This window comes from Garra rufa, chromosome 23 (genome assembly GCF_049309525.1).
Source record: "Garra rufa chromosome 23, GarRuf1.0, whole genome shotgun sequence".
Lineage (NCBI taxonomy): Eukaryota > Metazoa > Chordata > Actinopteri > Cypriniformes > Cyprinidae > Garra > Garra rufa.
The window spans coordinates 35443768-35466353 of record NC_133383.1 but is presented as its reverse complement, the minus strand read 5'-3'; the positions used below and the strand labels follow the sequence as shown (position 1 = coordinate 35466353).

The 22586-nt window shown below is 38.4% G+C and overlaps 1 protein-coding gene across 2 annotated transcripts; it reads left to right on the top strand.

Annotated features, from left to right (window-relative positions):
- The first annotated feature begins 243 nt into the window (after nucleotides 1-243).
- On the top strand, nucleotides 244-8542 carry LOC141299083 (eosinophil peroxidase-like). Of its 2 annotated transcripts, XM_073829366.1 has the most exons (16): nucleotides 244-296; nucleotides 689-748; nucleotides 1403-1493; nucleotides 1584-1759; nucleotides 1841-1973; nucleotides 2059-2188; nucleotides 2280-2486; nucleotides 2575-2932; nucleotides 3415-3575; nucleotides 3667-3925; nucleotides 4019-4189; nucleotides 4507-4744; nucleotides 4981-5177; nucleotides 7135-7172; nucleotides 7502-7555; nucleotides 7647-7790. In XM_073829366.1, the coding sequence occupies exons 2-16, from the start codon at nucleotides 691-693 to the stop codon at nucleotides 7659-7661; spliced, it is 2286 nt and encodes a 761-aa protein (XP_073685467.1). In that variant the 5' UTR covers nucleotides 244-296; nucleotides 689-690; the 3' UTR covers nucleotides 7662-7790. The 2 variants fall into 2 exon arrangements, with proteins under 2 accessions (XP_073685467.1, XP_073685466.1); XM_073829365.1 differs by lacking the exon at nucleotides 7135-7172 and having other exon boundaries at nucleotides 7647-8542.
- The last annotated feature ends 14044 nt before the right edge of the window (nucleotides 8543-22586 follow it).

The window sequence follows — 22586 nt, the reverse complement described above, 5'->3', positions numbered from 1 at the left end:
TACGACAAACATATTGTCCTTGCCTTCCTTTAAGGTAGACGGATGAAGAGTAAATCAGTGTCAGACTGTCACCTCAATTAAATCAATAAAATAAACACCACATATGGTAAGTGCACTTGTGAAAAGGAAGAAGGAAGTAAATCTATTGCTCCACCTGAGACTTCACCAGTGATGCTTCACAGAGTGAGGATGAGGGATGGTATAAAAGCCCTCCGCTTCATCCATTCAGTACAACACACAACTCAGAGCCTAGAGTCCAGAACCAGAGATACCAGAGAGACAGAGACCTTTTACAGGTAAGAAATGCAGTGTCTAAAACTTATTTGTAAAATTACTTATTTTTTGCTCTTGCGCTTAACCTCTGTGATTTTGATTGCAAATGCAAATAATCTATTTAGAGTAATAATTGCTAATTTAACAGACACATCTCACTCAAACTGTTTAGAATAAATTCTTTCTGTATTATTTTTTCTGTCCCTTAAAATGTAAAACAGCAAATTAAATTTTTTTATTTTATACTGCAGTCATTTAATTAAAAAAGATATTTTAAGTTAATTATTTCATCATATCATTTTTAGTGTAAAGTACTTTACCTTCAAAAAAATTTTAAATGCATAAAACAGTGCGATTTTTCATGAACATTGTGTTTAATCTGCTCATTCTCTAAATGTCTCAATATGTTTTTCAGAGATGAATCTTCACACTTTCCTTTTTGTGGTGGGATGCTGTTGCGCCCTTTCATTGGGTGGTAAGTTTACCATTTCATCATGCAATCAAAAACTAAATTGCTAATCATTCAATCAATCAGTCTTGTGTTTTTAGTCATTAAAGCTGTTCATCTGTTGTGACATCTATCTTCATGACTACATATGTGACCCTGGACCACAAAACCAGTCATAAGGGTCAATGTTTTGAATTTAAAATTTGTGCAAGTTGAATAAATTCGCTTTCCATTGATTTATGGATTGAAAATCTGAATCTGAAAATCTGAAGGTGCAAAAAAAAATCTAAGTATAGAGAAAATCACCTTTTAAGTTGTTCAAATGAAGTTCTTAGTAATGCATTTTACTAATCAAAAATTAAGTTTTGATATTTACGGTAGAAACTTACAAAATATCTTCATGGAACATGATCTTTACTTAATATCCTAATGATTTTTGGCATAAAAGAAATATCTTCAAATATAACCTGTGCTACTTATGACTGGTTTTGTGTTCCAGGGTCACATATATCACTTATTGCATCCAAAGTGCATCAAGCAAATAAAGCACTAAACAAAACAGAAATTACTACAAGCCATACATGTCTTTGAGGGAATTATAGAGGGTTCTCTAGAATTACCGGTAGTCATTATTAGCCTTTCTAGGGTTCGTTATGTAAAATGGTTTTCTTTTTTGAGCAGAAGAAGAGAGTCCTGGAAGACAATTCATTTTAGATTCGATTGAGGAAGCAAAGAAAATTGTGGATGCTGCTTACAAGTATTCTCGTGACGAGTGAGTAACATTTTTAAGAATGTTGTTTAATATTCCTGTTGTCTTCCCAGTTATTGATCTACTGATTGTAACAAATCTTCCCACTTCCAGGAGTTTAGCAAGGGTGCGCAGAAATGTCATCAAGCCCTCCGACAAGTTACGTCTTCTGAAACAGCCAGCCAGAAAGACACGAGAGGCTGTGAGAGCCGCTGACTACATGGTGCAGACTCTCAGGCTGATCAGTGAGAAAGCCCATCATGTACACAAGAGGTCCATCAATGCCACAGGTATGAAGACTGTTGCAAAGCTCAGATCTATCAATGTCTAATGTTCCATGTTCAAGACTGTCAATATGTGTTTTCTCCTAGACCTGCTGACTGTAGATGAGCTCAACACCATTCAGCGTCTGACAGGCTGTACAGCTCAAGTCCGACCCCCATCTTGTAGGACCACACCCCTCATAAACAAATACCGAACTATCACCAGTGTCTGCAACAACCGGTCAGTCTTTCCCTTCTTATTCAGAGTAATCTTTTTCAAAGACTCAGTGTTTGCCTGGCTAAATAACTAACTTTATCTTTCGCAGGAGGAACCCACTACTTGGTGCATCCAACACTGGGTTCACCCGCTGGTTGCCTGCTCTTTATGAAGATGGCATCTCACAACCTAAAGGGTGGGATCCCAATAGATTGCACAATGGTGCAACGCTGCCCCTGGTATGATAGAGATGATTATGAATAGTTAAATTAATGATGATTAATGACGCCACCAACAAAGTCTGAATTCTGTCTTCCTCACTGATTCCAGGTCCGATTGGTTTCGAATCGTATTCTAAGCACTGCAGATGCTGACATAGAGAGTGACCGTGAATTTACCTTCATGCTCACCATCTTCGGGCAATGGGTTGACCACGATCTGACTTTCACCCCTTTCTCACCAAGCATTAGGTCTTTCAGCAATGGCCTCAACTGTGATGAAAGCTGTGAGCGCTCTGAACCCTGCTTCCCAATTCCGGTCAGTCAAGTCTCTCTGTCAAGGATCGTCTTGCTCTTGTTCTTATATAGTAATAGTCTTTCATGCTATAATTTATGTCTAAAAACAGGTCCCTCCAGGAGATCAACGACTGAGTCCTGACTCCTGTATCCCTGTTTTCCGTTCGTCACCAGCTTGTGGTTCTGGGAACACTGCTTATATGTTTGGTGGGACCCCAAAAGTTCGGGAGCAGATCAATGCCCTAACAGCTTTCCTAGATGCTGGACAGGTCTATGGATCCGAGGAGGGGCTAGCAAAGGAACTCCGAGACCTGACCAATGATGGTGGTCTTCTCCGTGTCAATGATCAGTTTCTTGACAATGGACGAGAGCTTCTGCCCTTTACCAGTGTAGAAAGCAAAATGTGTGCCACACGTGGGAGAACCCTCAACGACAGCACCCTAACAGAGGTCCCTTGCTTCATTGCAGGTCAGTAACTTGTGCCTTCATAATGCATATTCCTAGTCATCACTGATAATTCAAGCATTAAAACAGAGTTCTCCAACCCTGCTCCTGGTGAGCCACTGCTGTTCTGCAGATTTCAGCTCCAACCCCAATCAAACACAAAAACACACAACTAATCAAGATGTTCAGGGCTACTTGATAATTAAAGTCAAGTGTGTTCGAGCAGGGATGGAACTGGATGGTAGCTCTCCGGGAACAGGGTTGGAGATCCATGAAATAAATGGCATATGCCAGGGGTGGCGAACTTCGGTCTTGGAAAGCCTCCAGCCCTAATAAAAACTCACCTGCCTGTAGCTTCCTAGTAACCATTCAGACCTTGATTAGCTTGTTCAGGTGTGTAAAAACAGAGCAAAACTCTACAGGGCTGCAGCTCTCCAGGACTGATTTTCGCTACCCATTTGCACAACTCCATGTGGCAAATGCTAATGAACTCTCAATGTGTGTAGGTGATGTCCGTGTTGATGAGAACATTGCACTCACCTCATTGCACACACTTTTCGTGAGGGAACACAATAGATTGGCTCGTGCCCTCCGTGTGCTCAACCCTACCTGGAGTAGTGAAACTCTCTATCAAGAGGCAAGAAAAATTGTGGGAGCTGTAAACCAGGTAAAGACACCTAATGAAAAGCACATCAAGAATAAGCTTGATGTGGAGTACAACATATCATTGCACGATCAACCTTTCCTTTCTCTTTTAGATCTTGGTGATAAAGGAATACTTGCCACATATTGTGGGCCCCGATGCTTACAATAGACACCTCGGACTCTATCCTGGTTATGATGAGAATGTGGACCCTACCATTGCGAACGTGTTTGCCACTGCAGCTTTCCGTTTTGCCCACTTGGCCATCCAACCCATCATATTTCGTCCTGATGAAAATTACCAGAACAGTGCTCAATTTCCAAGCGTGCCTCTTTATGAGGCCTTCTTCTCTCCATGGAGAGTGGTCTTTGAGGGTGAGTTTGTGAGGCTTTTTGCAGCAAAGTCTTGTATCTGTCACAAGTGTTCTCTTTCCATCTTATTTTACTTCTGCATTTCCTCTTGCTTAGGTGGCATTGACCCTTTGCTTCGTGGACTGATTGGTCGGCCGGCAAAACTGAACACACAGGACCACATGTTGGTGGATGCTCTTAGAGAAAGGCTGTTTGCCTTTACATCCCACATTGCTTTGGACCTGGCTGCCCTCAACATGCAACGAAGCCGTGACCATGGCATACCAGGTAAATATTCTGGACTAATTCTCAACACATTTACACCAAGTCTTCCATTAAACCAGGGGTACTCCTGGAGGGCCGCTGTCCTGTAGAGTTTAGCTTCAACCCCAAGTAAACACACCTGAACCAGTTAGTCAAGGTCTTGCTATACTAGAAACTTCCACGCAGGTGTGTTGAGGCCAAGCTAAACTCCACAGGAAAGTGGCCCTCCAGGACCAGGTTTGGACAGCCCTGGTTTACACTGAATTTGACTTGAATTCTGCATTACCACTGTTTTGGAGAGAAGACTTACTGAGTATCCTTCTGTTGTTCTTTGTTATAAGGCTACAATTCATGGCGTCGGTTCTGTGGACTGTCCGCCCCCCAGAATGAGCAAGAATTGGCTCTGGTGATGAACAACACTGAATTGGCCCGCAGGCTGATTGAGCTTTATGACACCCCTGAGAATATTGACATTTGGTTGGGAGGCGTTGCTGAGCCTTTTGCTCCTGGTGCTCGTGTCGGTCCTCTTTTTGCCTGTCTCATTGCAACACAGTTCAAAAACATCCGTGAGGGTGACAGGTAAAGTTCTCTGTGTATTTAGCCCAGATCTTTCTCCTGGAGGGTCACTGTCCTGCAGAGCTTAATTAAACACACCTGAACCAGCTAATCAAGGTCTTCAAGAAACCCCCAGGCAGGTGTGTTGGAACTAAGCTCTGCAGGACACTGGTCCAAGAGCAGGAGAGGACACTCCTAATTTAGTCTGGGACTAGTATGTTTTTGAGAGGTGCTAATGCCAAGTGTCATGGTGTGTTCAGGTTATGGTTTGAGAACCATGGAGTGTTCACCACCAAACAAAAAACAGCACTGGCCCCTGTGTCGCTAGCCCGCATCATATGTGACAACACTGGAATCCTCAGAGTTCCCTACGATCCTTTCCGCTTCAGCAGTCCTGCCAGTTATGTTAACTGTGCGGATATCCCAGCCTTTGACCTCAACCCGTGGATTGAAACTGGTAAGGCACCAGAGCAAAAGATCCCTTAAATGTGTTTGTGTGACATACAGTCATAAATCATCTTCTTCTGACTGTAAATTTCTGCCTAAGCTTCTTACTACCTTTTTGTGCTTGTACAGTCGTGGCCAAAAGTTTTGAGAATTACATAAATATTGGAAATTGGAAAAGTTGCTGCTTAAGTTTTTATAATAGCAATTTGCATCTACTCCAGAATGTTATGAAGAGTGATCAGATTAATTGCATAGTCCTTCTTTGCCATGAAAATTAACTTAATCCCGAAAAAAACTTTCCACTGCATTTCATTGCTGTCATTAAAGGACCTACTGAGATCATTTCAGTAATCATCTTAACTCAGGTGAGAATGTTGACGAGCACAAGGCTGGAGATCATTATGTCAGGTTGATTGGGTTAGAATGGCAGACTTGACATGTTAAAAGGAGGGTGATGCTTGAAATCATTGTTCTTCCATTGTTAACCATGGTGACCTGCAAAGAAACGCGTGCAGCCATCATTGCGTTGCATAAAAATGGCTTCACAGGCAAGGATATTGTGGCTACTAAGATTGCACCTAAATCAACAATTTATAGGATCATCAAGAACTTCAAGGAAAGAGGTTCAATTCTTGTTAAGAAGGCTTCAGGGCGTACAAGAAAATCCAGCAAGCGCCAGGATCGTCTCCTAAAGAGGATTCAGCTGCGGGATCGGAGTGCCACCAGTGCAGAGCTTGCTCAGGAATGGCAGCAGGCAGGTGTGAGCGCATCTGGACGCACAGTGAGGTGAAGACTTTTGGAAGATGGCCTGGTGTCAAGAAGGGCAGCAAAGAAGCCACTTCTCTCCAAAAAAACATCAGGGACAGATTGATCTTCTGCAAAAAGTATGGCGAATGGACTGCTGAGGACTGAGGCAAAGCCATATTCTCCGATGAAGCCTCTTTCTGATTGTTTGGGGCATCTGGAAAAAGGCTTGTCCGGAGAAGAAAAGGTGAGCGCTACCATCAGTCCTGTGTCATGCCAACAGTAAAGTATCCTGAGACCATTCATGTGTGGGGTTGCTTCTCATCCAAGGGAGTGGGCTCACTCACGATTTTGCCCAAAAACACAGCCATGAATAAAGAATGGTACCAAAACACCCTCCAACAGCAACTTCTTCCAACAATCCAACAACAGTTTGGTGAAGAACAATGCATTTTCCAGCACGATGGAGCACCGTGCCATAAGGCAAAAGTGATAACTAAGTGGCTCTGGGACCAAAACATTAAAATTTTGGGTCCATGGCCTGGAAACTCCCCAGATCTTAATCCCATTGAGAACTTGTGGTCAATCCTCAAGAGGCGGGTGGACAAACAAAAACCCACAAATTCTGACAAACTCCAAGAAGTGATTATGAAAGAATGGGTTGCTATCAGTCAGGATTTGGCCCAGAAGTTGATTGAGAGCATGCCCAGTCGAATTGCAGAGGTCCTGAAAAAGACGGGCCAACACTGCAAATACTGACTCTTTGCATAAATGTCATGTAATTGTCGATAAAAGCCTTTGAAAGTGCTTGTAATTATATTTCAGTACATCACAGAAACAACTGAAACAAAGATCTAAAAGCAGTTTAGCAGCAAACTTTGTGAAAACCAATATTTGTGTCATTCTCAAAACTTTTGGCCACGACTGTACAGTACCTAATTTCGGTGGTATTTGTACATATCACACTCTTAAAAATAAAGGTGCTTTAAAATGCCATTAGTCAAAGGTTTTTTAAAGAACCACCTCTTTATTACCTTTTTATAAACTGAAGAACCTTCTTTCGCCATAAGTTTTCATAAAACTGATGTTAAAAGTTCTTTATGGAACCATTTAGACAAAAAAAGGTTCTTCTATGGCATCGTGAATCACATTTATTTTTAAGAGTGCGGGTATTGAAGAAAAATAATTTGGTTTACCTGTAAATTTGGTGTTTGACCTTTCAGGTAATGGTGGTATCAACATTTCAGACATTGGAAATGAGGTTAGACAAGTGTTTGTTTTCTCCCAAATGCATGCAAAAATAGCAAGTGATTTTGTTTTAACAATCAATTCACTGCAAAATCTCTAAACTGGACACAGCTTGAGTATCTTCTTTGCTGTACAGTGGATTGACGCAGTGACATAACATGAATTTAAATGTCACAAATATCAAGCATCACTCATACTTTGTAAGCTGTTTAGTCCTTCCTTCTGCCTTTGCTTGCTTCAAGTGATTTTGCTTGGGTTTGGGGCATCTTTTATATTTAAGGCTGTGATTACAAACATTAGGCTTATAGTTCAAACATATAACATCTGTTTATTTCCTCTCAGATACAGAGTCGTTCCAAGGACCTCCCGGACCCAGAGGACCTCCAGGGGAATCTGGTAAGTCAGACAGACATCAAACAAACCCTTTAAATAATTTTTAATTGATTGTTTATTATTTATTATTTTTTCTCATTTCTAATTTTTCCAGGTCCACGAGGTGTAGCAGGCCCAGCAGGACCTCCAGGACCTCCCAGTAATACCACAGGACAACAGTCTGCCTTTTTTGCTTCAGTTGGCACCACCCTTCCTATCACTGCTAAAGTTGTTGTGCTCAGTCAGGTCCTTTACAATGGACAGAACCATTATAACCAAACATCAGGGATGTTCGTCTGCCAGATACCCGGAGTTTATGAATTCCGGTTTTCATGCCTGGGAAGTCGGACTTTGGGTACTGTCACCTTAAGGAAAAATAATATTGTAGAGCTAACTGCTGAAACAGTCAACCTTAATACCAGATCATTAGCTCAAGGGAGCGCGGTTCTGAGCCTGGAGAGAGGAGACTGTGTGTGGATAGAGGCTTCACGGGGTGCTAATAGTTTAGGCAGATCTAGCTTCTTCTCAGGCCACATTCTTTTCGCTGTTTGAGCCTATTGCTTATAATGCATTATTTTACTTTATTTTTATTAGTTGCGTACAAATGCACATATCCTGGTGATATGAGTAGCTTATAAAATGCAAATAATGAATCTGCTATTTTTCCATAAGATACAGATTCTTATACTGTATCTTAAGTAGTTATCCTTTTTTGTTGTTGCTGATGTTTTTTAATTAATAGGTTGACTATGCCTGTTAGCTATGCAAAATGTAGAGTTCAGTCATACTTTTACCTTTGAATTTTGCATTGAGTAAAGCTAAATTCTTCATCATTTATGAACATTGATGTAACTGCACATGCACTGAATTGTTCTTTCTCTTATGTACTGTATATTGATATTTGTTGTTTTTGGTTTTGTTGTTAGATCACAACAAACATATTCTGTAGTCCATGGTGTGACAGTTATTTTTTGTATGCTTTTAGCAAAGTGAAATAAACAAATAAATGAATGAACTTTCTCTCTTCAATTCATATAGCCTTTTTCTACTTCCTAAATGGTGAGTGTGAATAAATAACCAAAATTGAAAATGTTTATATTGAAAAAAAGTCCAAATTAAAGTTGTGACTTGTCAACACAAACATATCAATAAAGAAAAATCTCTCTCAGTGGGATTTCTGTAAAAAACAAAAAACAAAAAAAAAACTGGGGCCGTATGTATAAAGCTTCTCAGAGTCAAATTTTAGTCTTAAGTGTTTCAAAATTCTAAGAGTGATGTAATTTTACTCTTATTTCTGGACTTAAGATAAAGAGTGATTCATAAAAGTTCTTAAGTGTTAAGACTAGGTCTCAGCTCCTAAATTATTTAAGAGAGTTGGAGAGGTCTCCTAACCTAGTTAGGAGTAACACAATGGCAGCAAAAAGGAGGAAACACACACTTTACAATACACATATGACATATTGGAGTTATATGATGATATGGAGTTGATAAAATGATACAATCGTGACCATCAAGCATTCTTTAATGTATTTATTTTTGTAATTGACCAAGTAATAAGCATAATAACTTAATCCACTCTACAAATCAATGCTCTAGCTGCAATATGTTTGTTTGTTTATTTATTTTCACTGGAAAATTTGAAAGATTGTAAAAATACAGCAAAGCACTGGTGATGACACAGAAAGCAGGGTCTTAAATATTGTGACACTAACCTCACCAAACACATCAGTGACCAAAAGTGATGTGTGGAGGGTTTTAATGACCTCACATTTCACTTAAACCATCAAAATATGAAAAAAACACTGATCAATGTTGCTAACTGCTTTCAATTGAAAGTAGTTAAAACAGTCACACAATGTAGCTGATGAGGATGAGGACATAATGGCGAGTTCACTGATCTATATAATATAAATATATCAGTGAGTGTTGTAATCTAAATAAGGTTTAGTCTCAAAGTCTCAAAAGGGGCAAGGACGTCAACAAATCTAGTGACAAAATCACTAAACTGTCAACATTGACATTGAATACAACATAATCAGTTATTAATTTTGTGTTGGACCTCTCTTGTTTTTGCATGTGTTTATAATTTCTTTGTAGGACAGCAATGCCAAAAAATATGACACATTTTACTGCATTATTATCAAAAAAATAAAAGTAAAACAATTGACTCCAAGCAAATATGCAATATGCTTACAAAATCAGTAACACTTTTTTCTCTCTCTTGGCCACAACTTAAAGGCAGTTTATTGACTTTCCAACTGACCGTCAAACCATGCTGCAAAATAAGAAACTTTTAAGTTTGTGGGCTTTCTTTGAGTTCTTGGAGCTGTTCACATCATTGCTCCAACTGTAAATGAGGAGACATGGATTTCAAAGCATTAATAATAATTTGTGATAATTTTCCACAATGCAAAGCATTTGTTTAAATACACTGAAATATTAAATAGTGTCTTAATTAAATGTTTGTATTGTAGTTCCACCAAATAATCGGTGTTGTGCTGCTGTGACTCACATGAGCAGGCTCACTATTGGCTGATTCAGAGGTCAAGGGCGGCCATTTTGTGTTTCAATCATTGTAGTCCTTAATTTACAACACTTAAGTCAGAACTTAAGAATCAATCTCAAACTTTACTGAAAGTTGCTTTTAGATTCTTTATAAAAGTCTCCTACTCTTAAAAAAGTCCTACTTCCTACTAAGAATTTTTTGACACTTAAGTCAAAGTTTAAGACTACTCTTAAGAGCATTTCTTAGAAGTTTTATACATACGGCCCCTGGCTTATTTTGTAAACTTGTTTTACGGAACACCCTCCTAGTGTGAGTTTCCAGCATTGTTAGCTAATATGTTCATTAGTTCCACTGAACTCTATTGGTAATGACATTGGCTTGATTTCATGTGGCAGAAATGGCACAGGGAAGCATTTCATCACAGAACCATACAGCACCACTGAAAACATTTTCACTTACAACATCAACTGAAAAGGGTTGTAGCAACATCATGAGGATAGCAGGTTGTGGACATAACCACACTACCCACAAGCTGTTGTGACTTCTAACGTTAAGACAAAAGGTTTTGTAATTTGCGCTCTTTTACGTGGTCTCGGTGTTGTCTCGGCCTTGACGGTCTTTGGTCTTGGTCTTGTCTTGGTCTCGGACCTCTCGGTCTTGTCAAGGTCTCGCTGTCTCAGACCGTAAAGACCGATTTAGCAGTAGGCTACTACACGCTCAAAAAAAAAACAAAAAAAAAAACTACAAGCTCTAGAATCTTTAATTGGTATCCACGACAACACAACGTTTGATAATGCAACATTAATATTTTGCGCCCTTCAAATCAAATGCAACCAATCACATTCACATGCATGTTTTTTTTTTTTTTTTTTTGCAGCAGCAGCAGCAGCCGTTGGCGCTCATCCATCCATATAACGTTATGCCCTCTATATTAACAGTTTTCGAAACTATTATTGAAAAACTAACTGAAATAAAATAATAATTATCTAAAATAAATAATCGTTTTCGTAATCATTGCGTTCTCACGCCATGGCGGATAAATAAAGACTGCGACCTGAACAGCACCTGAATTAAATCTAGGCAACTGCATCAATTTTTATTGATGTATTTTATATAACACAAGCGATCAAGCCAATATACTGGAGCTGCTTAATCGTTAAAGGATAGACATTCAAACACGCACGCGATCTCATTTGTAAATGACAACGATTTCCCATATCTATTAAACCTTTGAAAAAGTCTTACATTCAAATCTGTATTTGCACTGCCGCTAACAGAGAGAGCAGTCATCATGTTTATGTAAAAAAACAGCTTCACAAACAGTCTTTTCAAATGCCCAGTCATTCATATTATCACAGCAATATTATGATTAAAGGTCAGTTTGGTTATAAACACTGATGTGATGTCTATGGTAGAAATTAAAACAGAGCACATTATCTTTTGAAAGTAATTGGTGCTTCAAATAAAGTTTGTGTCGATTGCATTGTTTTGCCACTAGATGGAAACAACTGTTAAAAAATGTATTTGTCAATGAATAGACCCTTTTACAGCCCACGTGATCAAATAGTTGCGCGCGCATTTTGGCAACGGAAGTGGTGTTGTTCCCCACTGGCTCTAACATGTTAGCAACTAAAGTTTATCAAAACGGTTTCCCAGCATCAAAATGTCTGGTTGTTGTGTTTACGGTTGCACTAATAGATATTCCACCAAGGGGCTTAAGTTTTATAGGATTCCGACAGGATCACGGCCCTTTCAGAAGAACCGGTGGCGCCTGTGGCTGCAGGCGACTATAGGGATAGTTCACCCAAAAATGAAAATTTGATGTTTATCTGCTTACCCCCAATGCATCCAAGATGTAGGTTACTTTGTTTCCTCAGAAAAACACAAACGAAGATTTTTAACAAAAACCGGTGCAGTCTGCCAGCCTTATCATGGACATGGATGGGCACCAACCCTTTAAAAGTAAACAAAAACATGCACAGACAAATCCAAATTACACCCTGCGGCTCGTGATGATACATTGATGTCTTAAGACACGAAACGATCGATTTTTGTGAGAAACTGAACAGTATTTATATCATTTTTTACCTTTGATACACAGCCACGTCCATCTGTAATGTGCACGAGTTTGGCATCAGTCACGTCACATGAGCACGCGCTCTGGCGTAGAATACGCAAACGCCGTAAGGGCAAATCAGTGAAAAGTCCCGGATGAGTTTGCGCAAACTAATGTAATCTTTTAGCTTTAAATCGGTTTAAACAACCAGGATACGCGCAAGTAATTACCATTTTGAATAGCCGCTATACCCACAATCTCTGTGCTCTGTGTAAACAATGAGTGAAACAAAGTAACCTACATCTTGGATGCATTGGGGGTAAGCAGATAAACATCAAATTTTCATTTTTGGGTGAACTATCCCTTTAAACGTGTTGATTTCAACACACAAAACTCTGAGTCTATGTCATGGTATTTGACGTTCTGTACATGACCACAGACAACGTATTCATAAGCATCCAGTGATTCTCTCGGGTGTACACGCTCGGTTTCTCAACTAAATACGTATATATATCTGGCCACTGTATATTTGGCCATCTGCTAACGTCTTCTATCCACTCCACTATAGTACACTGGTAGCCGGATACCATTTGATAAAGTCAACTTTTCCAAATAACTTTCTCTGTCTGTGTTGCTTAATCCGCTCGCGTAGCTTGACACACTGCTGATTCTCGCCATACTTCCGTTGCCAATATGCGCGCGCATACGTTGCTACGTCATCATTGTGTACAAACAGTAAAAGGGTCTATAGAGATGTGATGTTTTTGTCCAGTGATGTTTTTGTGAGCAAGTCATTTATTCATTCAAACCACTTTTTCATAAATTTAATATAAAAAAATTGGTGTGTTAAATATATTGTATTTTAAATATAAATATTATGTTTTCATCAAAATGTATTAAACACTTTTAAATAGACTGAAGCAATTAATATTTTGTCTCACATTATTTTGCTTAGTTTAGAATTGCGAGGAAATCGTGATCTCTATTTAATCTAAAAAAAAACTAAAACTGAAACTAAACCATATAAAAACTAAATAGAAATGTGTTCACAAAATAGGAACTAAACTAAAACTAACAAAATTGTTAATGAAACTAATAAAAACTAAACTAAATTTTATTGAAAATTTGAAAACTATACTAAAGTAAAACGAATTTAAAAAAGCTAAAGTAAATTAACCTTGGCTTCAACACTAGTCTGTTTTTTTTCTACGGTCTCGACTTGGTATTGGTCTTGACATGGTCTGTCTTGGTCTTGGTCTTGGTCTTGTCTTGGTCTCGATACCTTCTGGTCTTGGTAGTGTCTTGGTCTCGCTTTAGGCGGTCTTGACTACAAGTCTACAGTTTGGCGAAGAACAATGCATTTTCCAGCACGATGAAGCACCGTGCCATAAGGCAAAAGTGATAACTAAGTGGCTCGGGGACCAAAACGTTGAAATTTTGGGTCCATGGCCTGGAAACTGCCCAGATCTTAATCCCATTGAGAACTTGTGGTCAATCCTCAAGAGGCGGGTGGACAAACAAAAACCCACTAATTCTGACAAACTCCCAAGAAGTGATTATGAAAGAATGGGTTGCTATCAGTCAGGATTTGGCCCAGAAGTTGATTGAGAGCATGCCCAGTCGAATTGCAGAGGTCCTGAAAAAGAAGGGCCAACACTGCAAATACTGACTCTTTGTATAAATGTCATGTAATTGTCAATAAAAGCCTTTGAAAGTGCTTGTAATTATATTTCAGTACATCACAGAAACAACTGAAACAAAGATCTAAAAGCAGTTGAGCAGCAAACTTTGTGAAAACTAATATTTGTGTCATTCTCAAAACTTTTGGCCACGACTGTACACAAATGGATCGCTGCTGAAAAAGATCTTAAAATTACAGTAGTTCTCTGGAACATAGGCTCTGGTACAATTCAAAATCATTGCATTGTTGTTGTTGTTGTAGTTATTTAAACAACAAGTAGCCTATTAATTAACAGTAGGCTAATTGTGGCAATTGAAAGCACTTTATATTCCTCTCCTGGGGAGGGCAGCACTCGAGACCGATCCAAAGACGAACATTGTGGAAGACTGGAAGTGAAAGTCTGCAAAACACGCCCAGATGACTTACGCTACTTACTGTTTTGGTTAAAGACTGTTTTTCGCTGACTATGAAGAAAACCTTTCAAAAGAAGACGAAGTCCGTCAAGAATCTGTCTTCCCGTGCTGGTCTCGTGTTTCCCGTCGAGCACTTCCAGCAAACATTCAGCGACGGACAGACAGTCGACGAGGAAGCCGCGGTGTTTCTGACAGGTGTCCTGGAGTTCCTTGTGGCCGAGATCCTGTGTTTGGCTGGACAAGATGCTGGACTTAATCAGTCAAATAAGATCACGTTACATCATCTACCTGGACTGCAGGACAAAAAGAGATACGTGAAGTTGTTGGCGCTCTCTCAAGAAGAGCAGAAAGAGAAGGAAGCGGTCGGTGTAGCGACATAGTTCACTGCACTTGCACTTCAGACTGAATCATGCACGAGCGTTTATATCTTCAGCGTTTTTCACACAAGCAGACTGTTTAGTTATTTCTCCTGTGTTTTGCTTGACATGGTTCGTCTCAAAGCTCTGCTTTACTGCAATTTTTGATGGATATTTTGTCCTTTGGAACGGAGCACTCCTTCTTGAGGAAGCGTTTTATACTTTATATTTGTTGTAAATAAACGTTGTGAAAGCACTTATTTGCATAGGCCTATTGGTGTTTTAATGTTATGTTAACAAAAGATCTACTACACAAGACAAAGAATTAATATTCAATATTAAAGCACACTTAGACCACAAGTCTGTTCTCCAGGCGTTTCTAGCAAACCGAGTTCATACGTACAACATTTAACATTAGGCTACTTTTATTTCATTAAATTTACAATGTTAAGTTGGTTTTAACATCTTCTGTGGCCAATGGTCTGGCCTATTCTTTTATTTTGAATTATTATAGTGAATAGGTCAGTATAACTAACAATCTATCCTAAAAGTGAATTAGAATTATATTCTTTTAGATTTAACTGCATGTTTAAGGATATAATTTATTCCCACCCCATAACAATGACTTGAGTGGCCCAGTCGCATTAAAAAAATATACTATTGTATCAAAAATATGTGACCCTGAACCACAAAACCTTAAGTAGCACGGGTATATTTGTAGCAATAGCCAACAATACATAGGTCCAAGTCTATTTTTCTTTTTTGCCAAAAATCATTAGGATAGGCCATTAAGTAAAGGTCATGTTTCATGAAAATATTTAGCAAATTTCTTACTGTAAATATATCAAAACTTAACTTTTGATTAGTAATATGCTTCATTTGGACAACTTTAAAGGCGATTTTCTCAATGTTTTGATTTTTCTGCACCCTCCGATTCCAAATTTTCAATGGAAAGCTTATTTATTTTCCTTACAGATTACGTATAAATCTCTGTTTCAAAAAACTGACCTTTATGACTGGTTTTGTGGCATGATTGTATCACTTATTTTACTTTCGGTTTTGAAACGCATGTTTTTAAACACTGTTGTCCGAATTCAGGATTCCTAAAAATAATGTAGGTAGACTAAATTGATTAAAATTAATTTAATTCCATAAAAGTTAAGAACAAAGTAAAGCATATAAGATATTTTGAAATATAAAAACATTAAAAGTAAAACGCTAGATGCTAGTTACAGCACTTTGCCAACAGGTGGCGCTAGTAGCTACACTCTACAGTGAAAAGTCAATAGCATACTACTATATTACTTACTAATGCTGCAGTATAGCATGTATACTACAAACTGTGGGCAAATGTATTGCAAAAAACGTTTTTAACGTCTTCATACTGCTATAAATTACATTTTTACATAAAACTGCAGTAAATATTTCCAACTACACATGCATCATGATAATGTCATCTGACAACATAGCTTAAATAATTCATATTTCTGTACCCATTAAAAGACATGAGACCATTTCGGCTGAATCTGAATTTACATTAGGCCTGTATGTGTTCTTTTTTAGACTTTTATCTTTAGACAATACTTTTAAACATTGCTTTATGTATATATTGTCTAGTTAATTCTACTTTCACAATATTATTTTTGTCCCCATTGTCTGTATTTGTGTTATTAGCCATTCAGACTAAACTCTCTTTCTTCTGCTACTTACAATCTCACCCTATTATAAGAAAAAAAGACGCAAGCAAGGCCAGACTACAAAACCACTGACGTTCAGAAGAATTTCTGTGGAAATCCAATGTTTAGCCAAAAGTCTGAGCTAACTTTGAATTCTTCTTTTGTCACCACCAATAATAACACTGTGGTTTACTCCTACCCATTAACAGCCCCTATTCCGTGGGATTTATAATGAGGCAATTCAAAAATGACCCAAAGGGAATGACACAAATGTTTAAGACAGTATGGGAAGACGTTACTACTTGGTTTTGTGCGAAAGGAGAGAGGACTCCTCCCCTTGTTCACTCTCGATGAATTCTCTCCCAATCCAGCCCACACGTGCCAAGTGCCACGTAGGCCAGTGTTGATGTGCACAATACCAGTTACGGCTTCGCTCCTTGCCTCTGTGTAATGGAAACCTGCTGTTTTTTCAGAGGAAATCATCTGAAACTGAAAATCTGAAGCTTTGCCGAGTTACTAGTTTATTTTGATATGCTTCTCAAAGTTATAGATTTGTTATGTCAGTTGATTTATTATATGCACTGATGAGCAGTTTAGATATAAAAAATAATGATTACATAAATAAAAATATCCAGGTAAAAGCTATTGGGATTTTCCCCTAAGTGAGTTTCCAAACACAGAACATCCCCCTAATGTTAGTTTTTGGTTCCCAGAAACAAAATAATAACATTCGGGAACTATAAAATAGTTTGGCAAATACACTTTAAAAAGTTTTCACCAGCTTCAACTTAAAAACGTAAGTTCAGCAGCTGCCTTAGAATTTTAAGTTAAATCAACTTAAAACTACTATTCATTTGAACTCATGACAATAAAATTAGTTAAAAGTTTAAAGTTGAATTAACTTAAAATGTTAATGCAGCTGCTAAACTTAAGTTTTTAAGTTGAAACTGGTATAAACTTTTTACAGTGTACCAAAGAAATTTCAGGAAAGCATTTCATGTTATAATGTTGCGTGTGTAGGTTTTACAATTGCGGTCACGTTTACCTTTGCTCTGGGAATCCACCTTATTTTTTCAATGCAGAAGTAAGCTTACGGATGAGACTTCCTGTTCATTAGCCACTACAGAAAAATAAGGAGAAGAATAATAACGTGCAGGAAATGGTAAAACTGTTTGCATCACAAACCAGTGTGTTCAAAATTTAAAGGATAACTATTGCCAAAATGCAACCTGGGCTGTTTTTTTTACCGTAAACGAGACAAACAAATATCTAAAAGCATAATTACGACAAACGGGCCGTTTTTGAGATTGACCGTGATTTCGTTTTGTGGTCAATGGCCGGTGAATGGGAATACTAGGGGCATAAATTTGAGCGCATCAAAATCGATATGTTTACAACACTAAGAAGGCTCGACACACCATGACACTTTGCTTGAAGTATCGCCTGGGTCTCTACACATGAACTCGAGCATTGAGAACACTGTTTGTGTACACAGAGTTAACTAAAAAGAAAGGTTTTGAACAACTCACTTTCACTGTTTGGGTTTCCGCTCGCAGCCGTCTTGCCAGTCAAGAAGTGTCGATCTTTGAGGCGATACTTCGAGCAAAGTTTCATGGTGTGTCGAGTCTTCTTAGTGTTGTAAAAATATCGATTTTGATGCGCTCAAAGTTATGCCCCTAGAACTCCCATTCACCGGCCACTGACCACAAAACAAAATCACGGTCAATCTCAAAAACGGCTCGTTTGTCGTAATTATGCTTTTAGACATAAGTTTGTCTCGTTTACAGTAAAAAAAAACAGCCCAGGTTGCATTTTGGCAATAGTTATCCTTTAAGATAATATATTAAAATAAAATGGTAAGACACCAATTTGCAATATAATGCAGCAAAACAAGCTGTTTTGTACAGCTAAAAATAGCTGGACGCAGATAACACCGGAAGCCTGGCCCATAACATTTACAAATGGCTGCGCCCGTTCTTACAAAAACAAAAAGTGGATAGGAATCTGCACTATTGCTTGAATCTGACTTCTGTGTGAGCGGTGTTTAGTATGGTTATAATATTGATAACAGACAATTGGATATTTTTGCCAGGGAAATGTCGCTAATGTGACCGCACCGGCACGTTCCAGTTCTCTGTCTGACTGATGATTCATCCCAGCTTAATTTCATTCTGACCAGCACTTTTAGTCCGTCTGTGTTTTCACCAGACGACTTTTACTGCATTACCTATGAACTGAAGAGAAAGTAAGCAACGTGGACAGAGGAACTAGGTTAATTACTTTCATATGTGGCCTGAGGAGCGCTGCCAGAGAAGAGGGAAGCCCGGGCGCTGAACGTACCGGGTGATGTACGAAAAACAACAGCAGCCCAGTACAGCTGGTTCTGTTCATGTGGCTCTCAGACGACGGGGACAAAGTGTTTTCTATTTTTCCTTCTTGCAGCTGACATATCAGACAGCTATACTGGAATGCAAGACTTTATTAAAACGCTTGAGTCTGGCCTTGTAGAGTATGAGCAGATTTTCGGAGCCTGCGCTTCATTCTCTGAATACCCTATCTCAGTCCTTGTGAAGAAAACACTTTTATTTATCTCTCTGAGTGCGCCAGCACATCGTGGAGGAGGATAGGAATTTATGGTTTTATTTTATAACGCGTTGCCAGTTTAGAGTGTTGTTGCAATGTACTTTACATTCAAATTCGTGTCATAGCGTAGTACTTTTGAGCCAACTGTTTTCACATCGTTAAAAAAGTTAATCTGAGACTCACATACCTCCAAGAAAGTTTGGGCAGATGTCCATTTTTGTGCAAAATTAGCCCCAATGGCACGTTTCAGCATTACTCAGGCGGTTCAGTGAGGTCATGTAATGTTCGAATGTCCCATTTTGCGTCTGAAGTCTGTGTGGGTGCCACATATTTTCTCAGGATCATTAATAAATCACATTTAACTGATACAGTTTTTAACACTTAACACTGATTTACAGTTTCTTTGATGACACAACTGGAGAATATGGTATGGTTTTAACGGATAACACACTACAGACTATAACACAGATTCCTGGATGCTGATTGGTCGATGTCAAGTCAAGTCAAGATTATTTATACAGCGCTTTTTACAATACAAGTTGTGTCAAAGCAACCTTACAGTATTAAAATAATAAAGTAAAATGTCAATAATAATGCAAGAGTTCCATATTGCAACAAAGTCAAATTGGGGAGGACTCATCTGGTTCCCATGGCCTTGTGCCGGTGGCCATTTAGGGTAGGAGTTCTTTCTTGATGATCTGTCTCTGGGGCTCATCTAGTTGACACGGTATCCGCTGACATTCGGCTGTAGGTGTTGATCCACCATCTGCTCTTGGATTGGACTGGATCCGGGGGACTGCAGTGACCATCTGATCTGGATACGGACTGGATCTGGTGGCTATGGTGACCTGGGAATAAGAAACAAACAGACTAATATTAATGTAGATGCAAGAGTTCCAAGTTGCCACAAAATCAGATTGGAGAGGACTCATCTGGTTTTCGCTGTCTTGCGTCGATGGCCGTCTAGGTGATGAGGTCTTCACTGATGATCTGTCTTTGATGTGGTCTCTGCTGACATTCAGGGCTGTAGAGGATATCTCTGGGTGCTGATGGGCACGGACTAGATCCGGGAGACTGCAGTGACCGTCTGATCTGAATACAGGTGGCTACGGTGACCTCGGAGTAAGAAGGAAAGATACTAATATTAGCGTAGATGCCATTCTTCTTCTGATGCAACGAGTACGTCAGGTGTTATAGGAAGTGTCCCTGGATCCGGTTGACCTAAATAATGCAGCCTAACAATCCTTTAATGGATTTGGATTAGGAAATGTTTTAAGTGTAGGCCAAGTTAAAGAGATGTGTCTTTAATCTAGATTTAAACTGACAGAGTGTGTTTGCCTCCCGAACAGTGTTAGGTAGATTGTTCCAGAGTTTGGGCGCTAAATGTGAAAAAGATCTGCCGCCCGCAGTTGATTTTGATATTCTAGGTACTATCAAATTGCCGGAATTTTGAGAATGCAGCGGACGTGAGGGACTATAATATGATAAGAGCTCGCTCAAGAACTGAGGAGCTAAACCATTCAGGGCTTTATAAGTAATTAGTAAGATTTTAAAATCTATCCAATGTTTAATAGGGAGTCAGTGCAGTGCTGACAGAACCGGGCTAATATGGTCATACTTTCTGGTTCTAGTAAGAACTCTAGCTGCTGCATTTTGGACCAGCTGGAGTTTATTTATTAAGCGTGCAGAACAACCACCCAATAAAGCATTACAATAATCTATCCTTGAGGTCATGAACGCATGAATTAATGTTTCTGCATTTGACATCGTGAGCATAGGTTGTAATTTCGATATATTTTTTAGATGAAAAAATGCGGTTTTGCAAATGCTAGAAATGTGGCTTTCGAAGGAAAGATTGCTATCGAATAGCACACCTAGGTTCCTGACTGATGACGATGAATTGACAGAGCAGTCATTCAGTATTAGACTGTGTTTTAGGTCATTACTTGTGGAGGTTTTAGGTCCAATAATTAACACCTCTGTTTTTTCAGAATTTAGCAGTAAAAAAATTCTTGTCATCCAATTTTTTATTTCAACTATGCATTCTGTTATTTTTTTAAATTGGTATGTTTCGCCGGGCTGTGAAGAAATATATTGCTGCGTATCATCAGCATAACAGTGAAAGCTAACACCATGTTTCCTGATGATGTCTCCCAAGGGTAACATATAAAGTGTAAAAAGTAATGGCCTTAGTACTGAGCCTTGAGGTACTCCATACTGCACTTGTGATTTAAATGATACCTCATCATTCACTGCTACGAATTGATGACGGTCAGATAAGTACGATTCGAACCAAGCCAGTGCACTACCATTAATGCCTACATAATTTTCAAGTCTCTTTAAAAGAATGTTGTGATCAATAGTGTCAAACGCAGAACTAAGATCCAGTAGCACTAATAGAGAGATGCATCCACGATCGGTTGACAAGAGCAGGTCATTTGTAACTCTAATAAGAGCAGTCTCAGTACTATGATATGGTCTAAAACCTGACTGGAAATCCTCACAGATACCATTTTTCTCTAAGAAAGAACACAATTGTGAGGACACTACCTTTTCTAGTATCTTTGACGGAAAAGGGAGATTTGAAATTGGTCTGTAATTGTTTAATTCATTGGGATCAAGTTGAGGTTTTTTAATTAGAGGCTTAATAACAGCCAGTTTGAAAGTTTTGGGGACATATCCTAACGATAGTGACGAATTAATAATATTCAGAAGAGGATCTATGACTTCTGGAAGCACCTCTTTTAGTAGCTTAGATGGAAAAGGGTCTAACATACATGTTGTCGGTTTAGATGATTTAATAAGTTTATACAACTCTTCCTCTCCTATAGTTGAAAATGCATGGAATTGTTCCTCAGGAGATCTATGCAGCATTCCAGCTGTGACATGAATCACCTGTTCAGCTACATAACTGCGCACCTTAGCTTGCCAGGTGCAATATTTTATAGTGAAAATTTATTTTAAAAGTTTGTTTAAAATAAAGTAGTGCTGGGCAATGATTAATCCTGATTAATCGCATCCAAAATAAAAGTTTTTGTTTATATAATATATGTGTGTGTACTGTGTATATTTATTATGTATAGATAAAGACTCACACACATACAGTATATATTTTGAAAATATTTACATGTACATATTTATATAAATATTTTTTATATTATATATAAATATATTTAATATATAAACAACACACATTTTTCGTAAATATATACATGCATGTGTATATATACATAAGTACATGCACATAATGTATTGAATGTGAATTAAATTTTCATTTGAATGTGATTAACCACGATTAATCATTGCTCAGCACTAAAAATAAAGCTATATTCTTTACATTAATATTAAAATTATTGATACATTTTAGAATAAAATGTAACATTTTGGCGTTTTTGACAAATATTTTCATTAGTTAATTTTTATATTTTTAGTTTATTAAAGCAATAAGGCTCTCAAGACGTGTCTTACCTTATTTCTTAAAGGAATAGTCCACCCAAAAATTAACATTCTTAAAAATGTACTTACACTCAGATGAGTTTGTGTCTTTTGTTTTTATCAACAGTTTAGACTCTCATTCTGATGGCACCCATTCACTGCAGAGGATCTATTGGTGAGCAAGTGATGCAATGCTACATTTCTCCAAATCTGATGAAGAAACAAATTCATATATATCTTGGATGGCCTGAGTAAGTTTTCAGCATACTTTTATTTTGGGTGAACTACATCCAATAAAAGAAGCCCCCCTCCATTTGCATTATTTTAACTTTGAAAGTCGGGCAAGTTG

Coding starts and splice junctions, on each gene's coding strand:
- LOC141299083 (XM_073829365.1), top strand. CDS start 691: ATGAATCTTCACACTTTCCTTTTTGTGGTGGGATGCTGTTGCGCCCTT. Junction 5,178..7,501: donor CAACCCGTGGATTGAAACTG/GTAAGGCACCAG, acceptor ATTTCCTCTCAG/ATACAGAGTCGTTCCAAGGA. Junction 7,556..7,646: donor AGGACCTCCAGGGGAATCTG/GTAAGTCAGACA, acceptor TAATTTTTCCAG/GTCCACGAGGTGTAGCAGGC.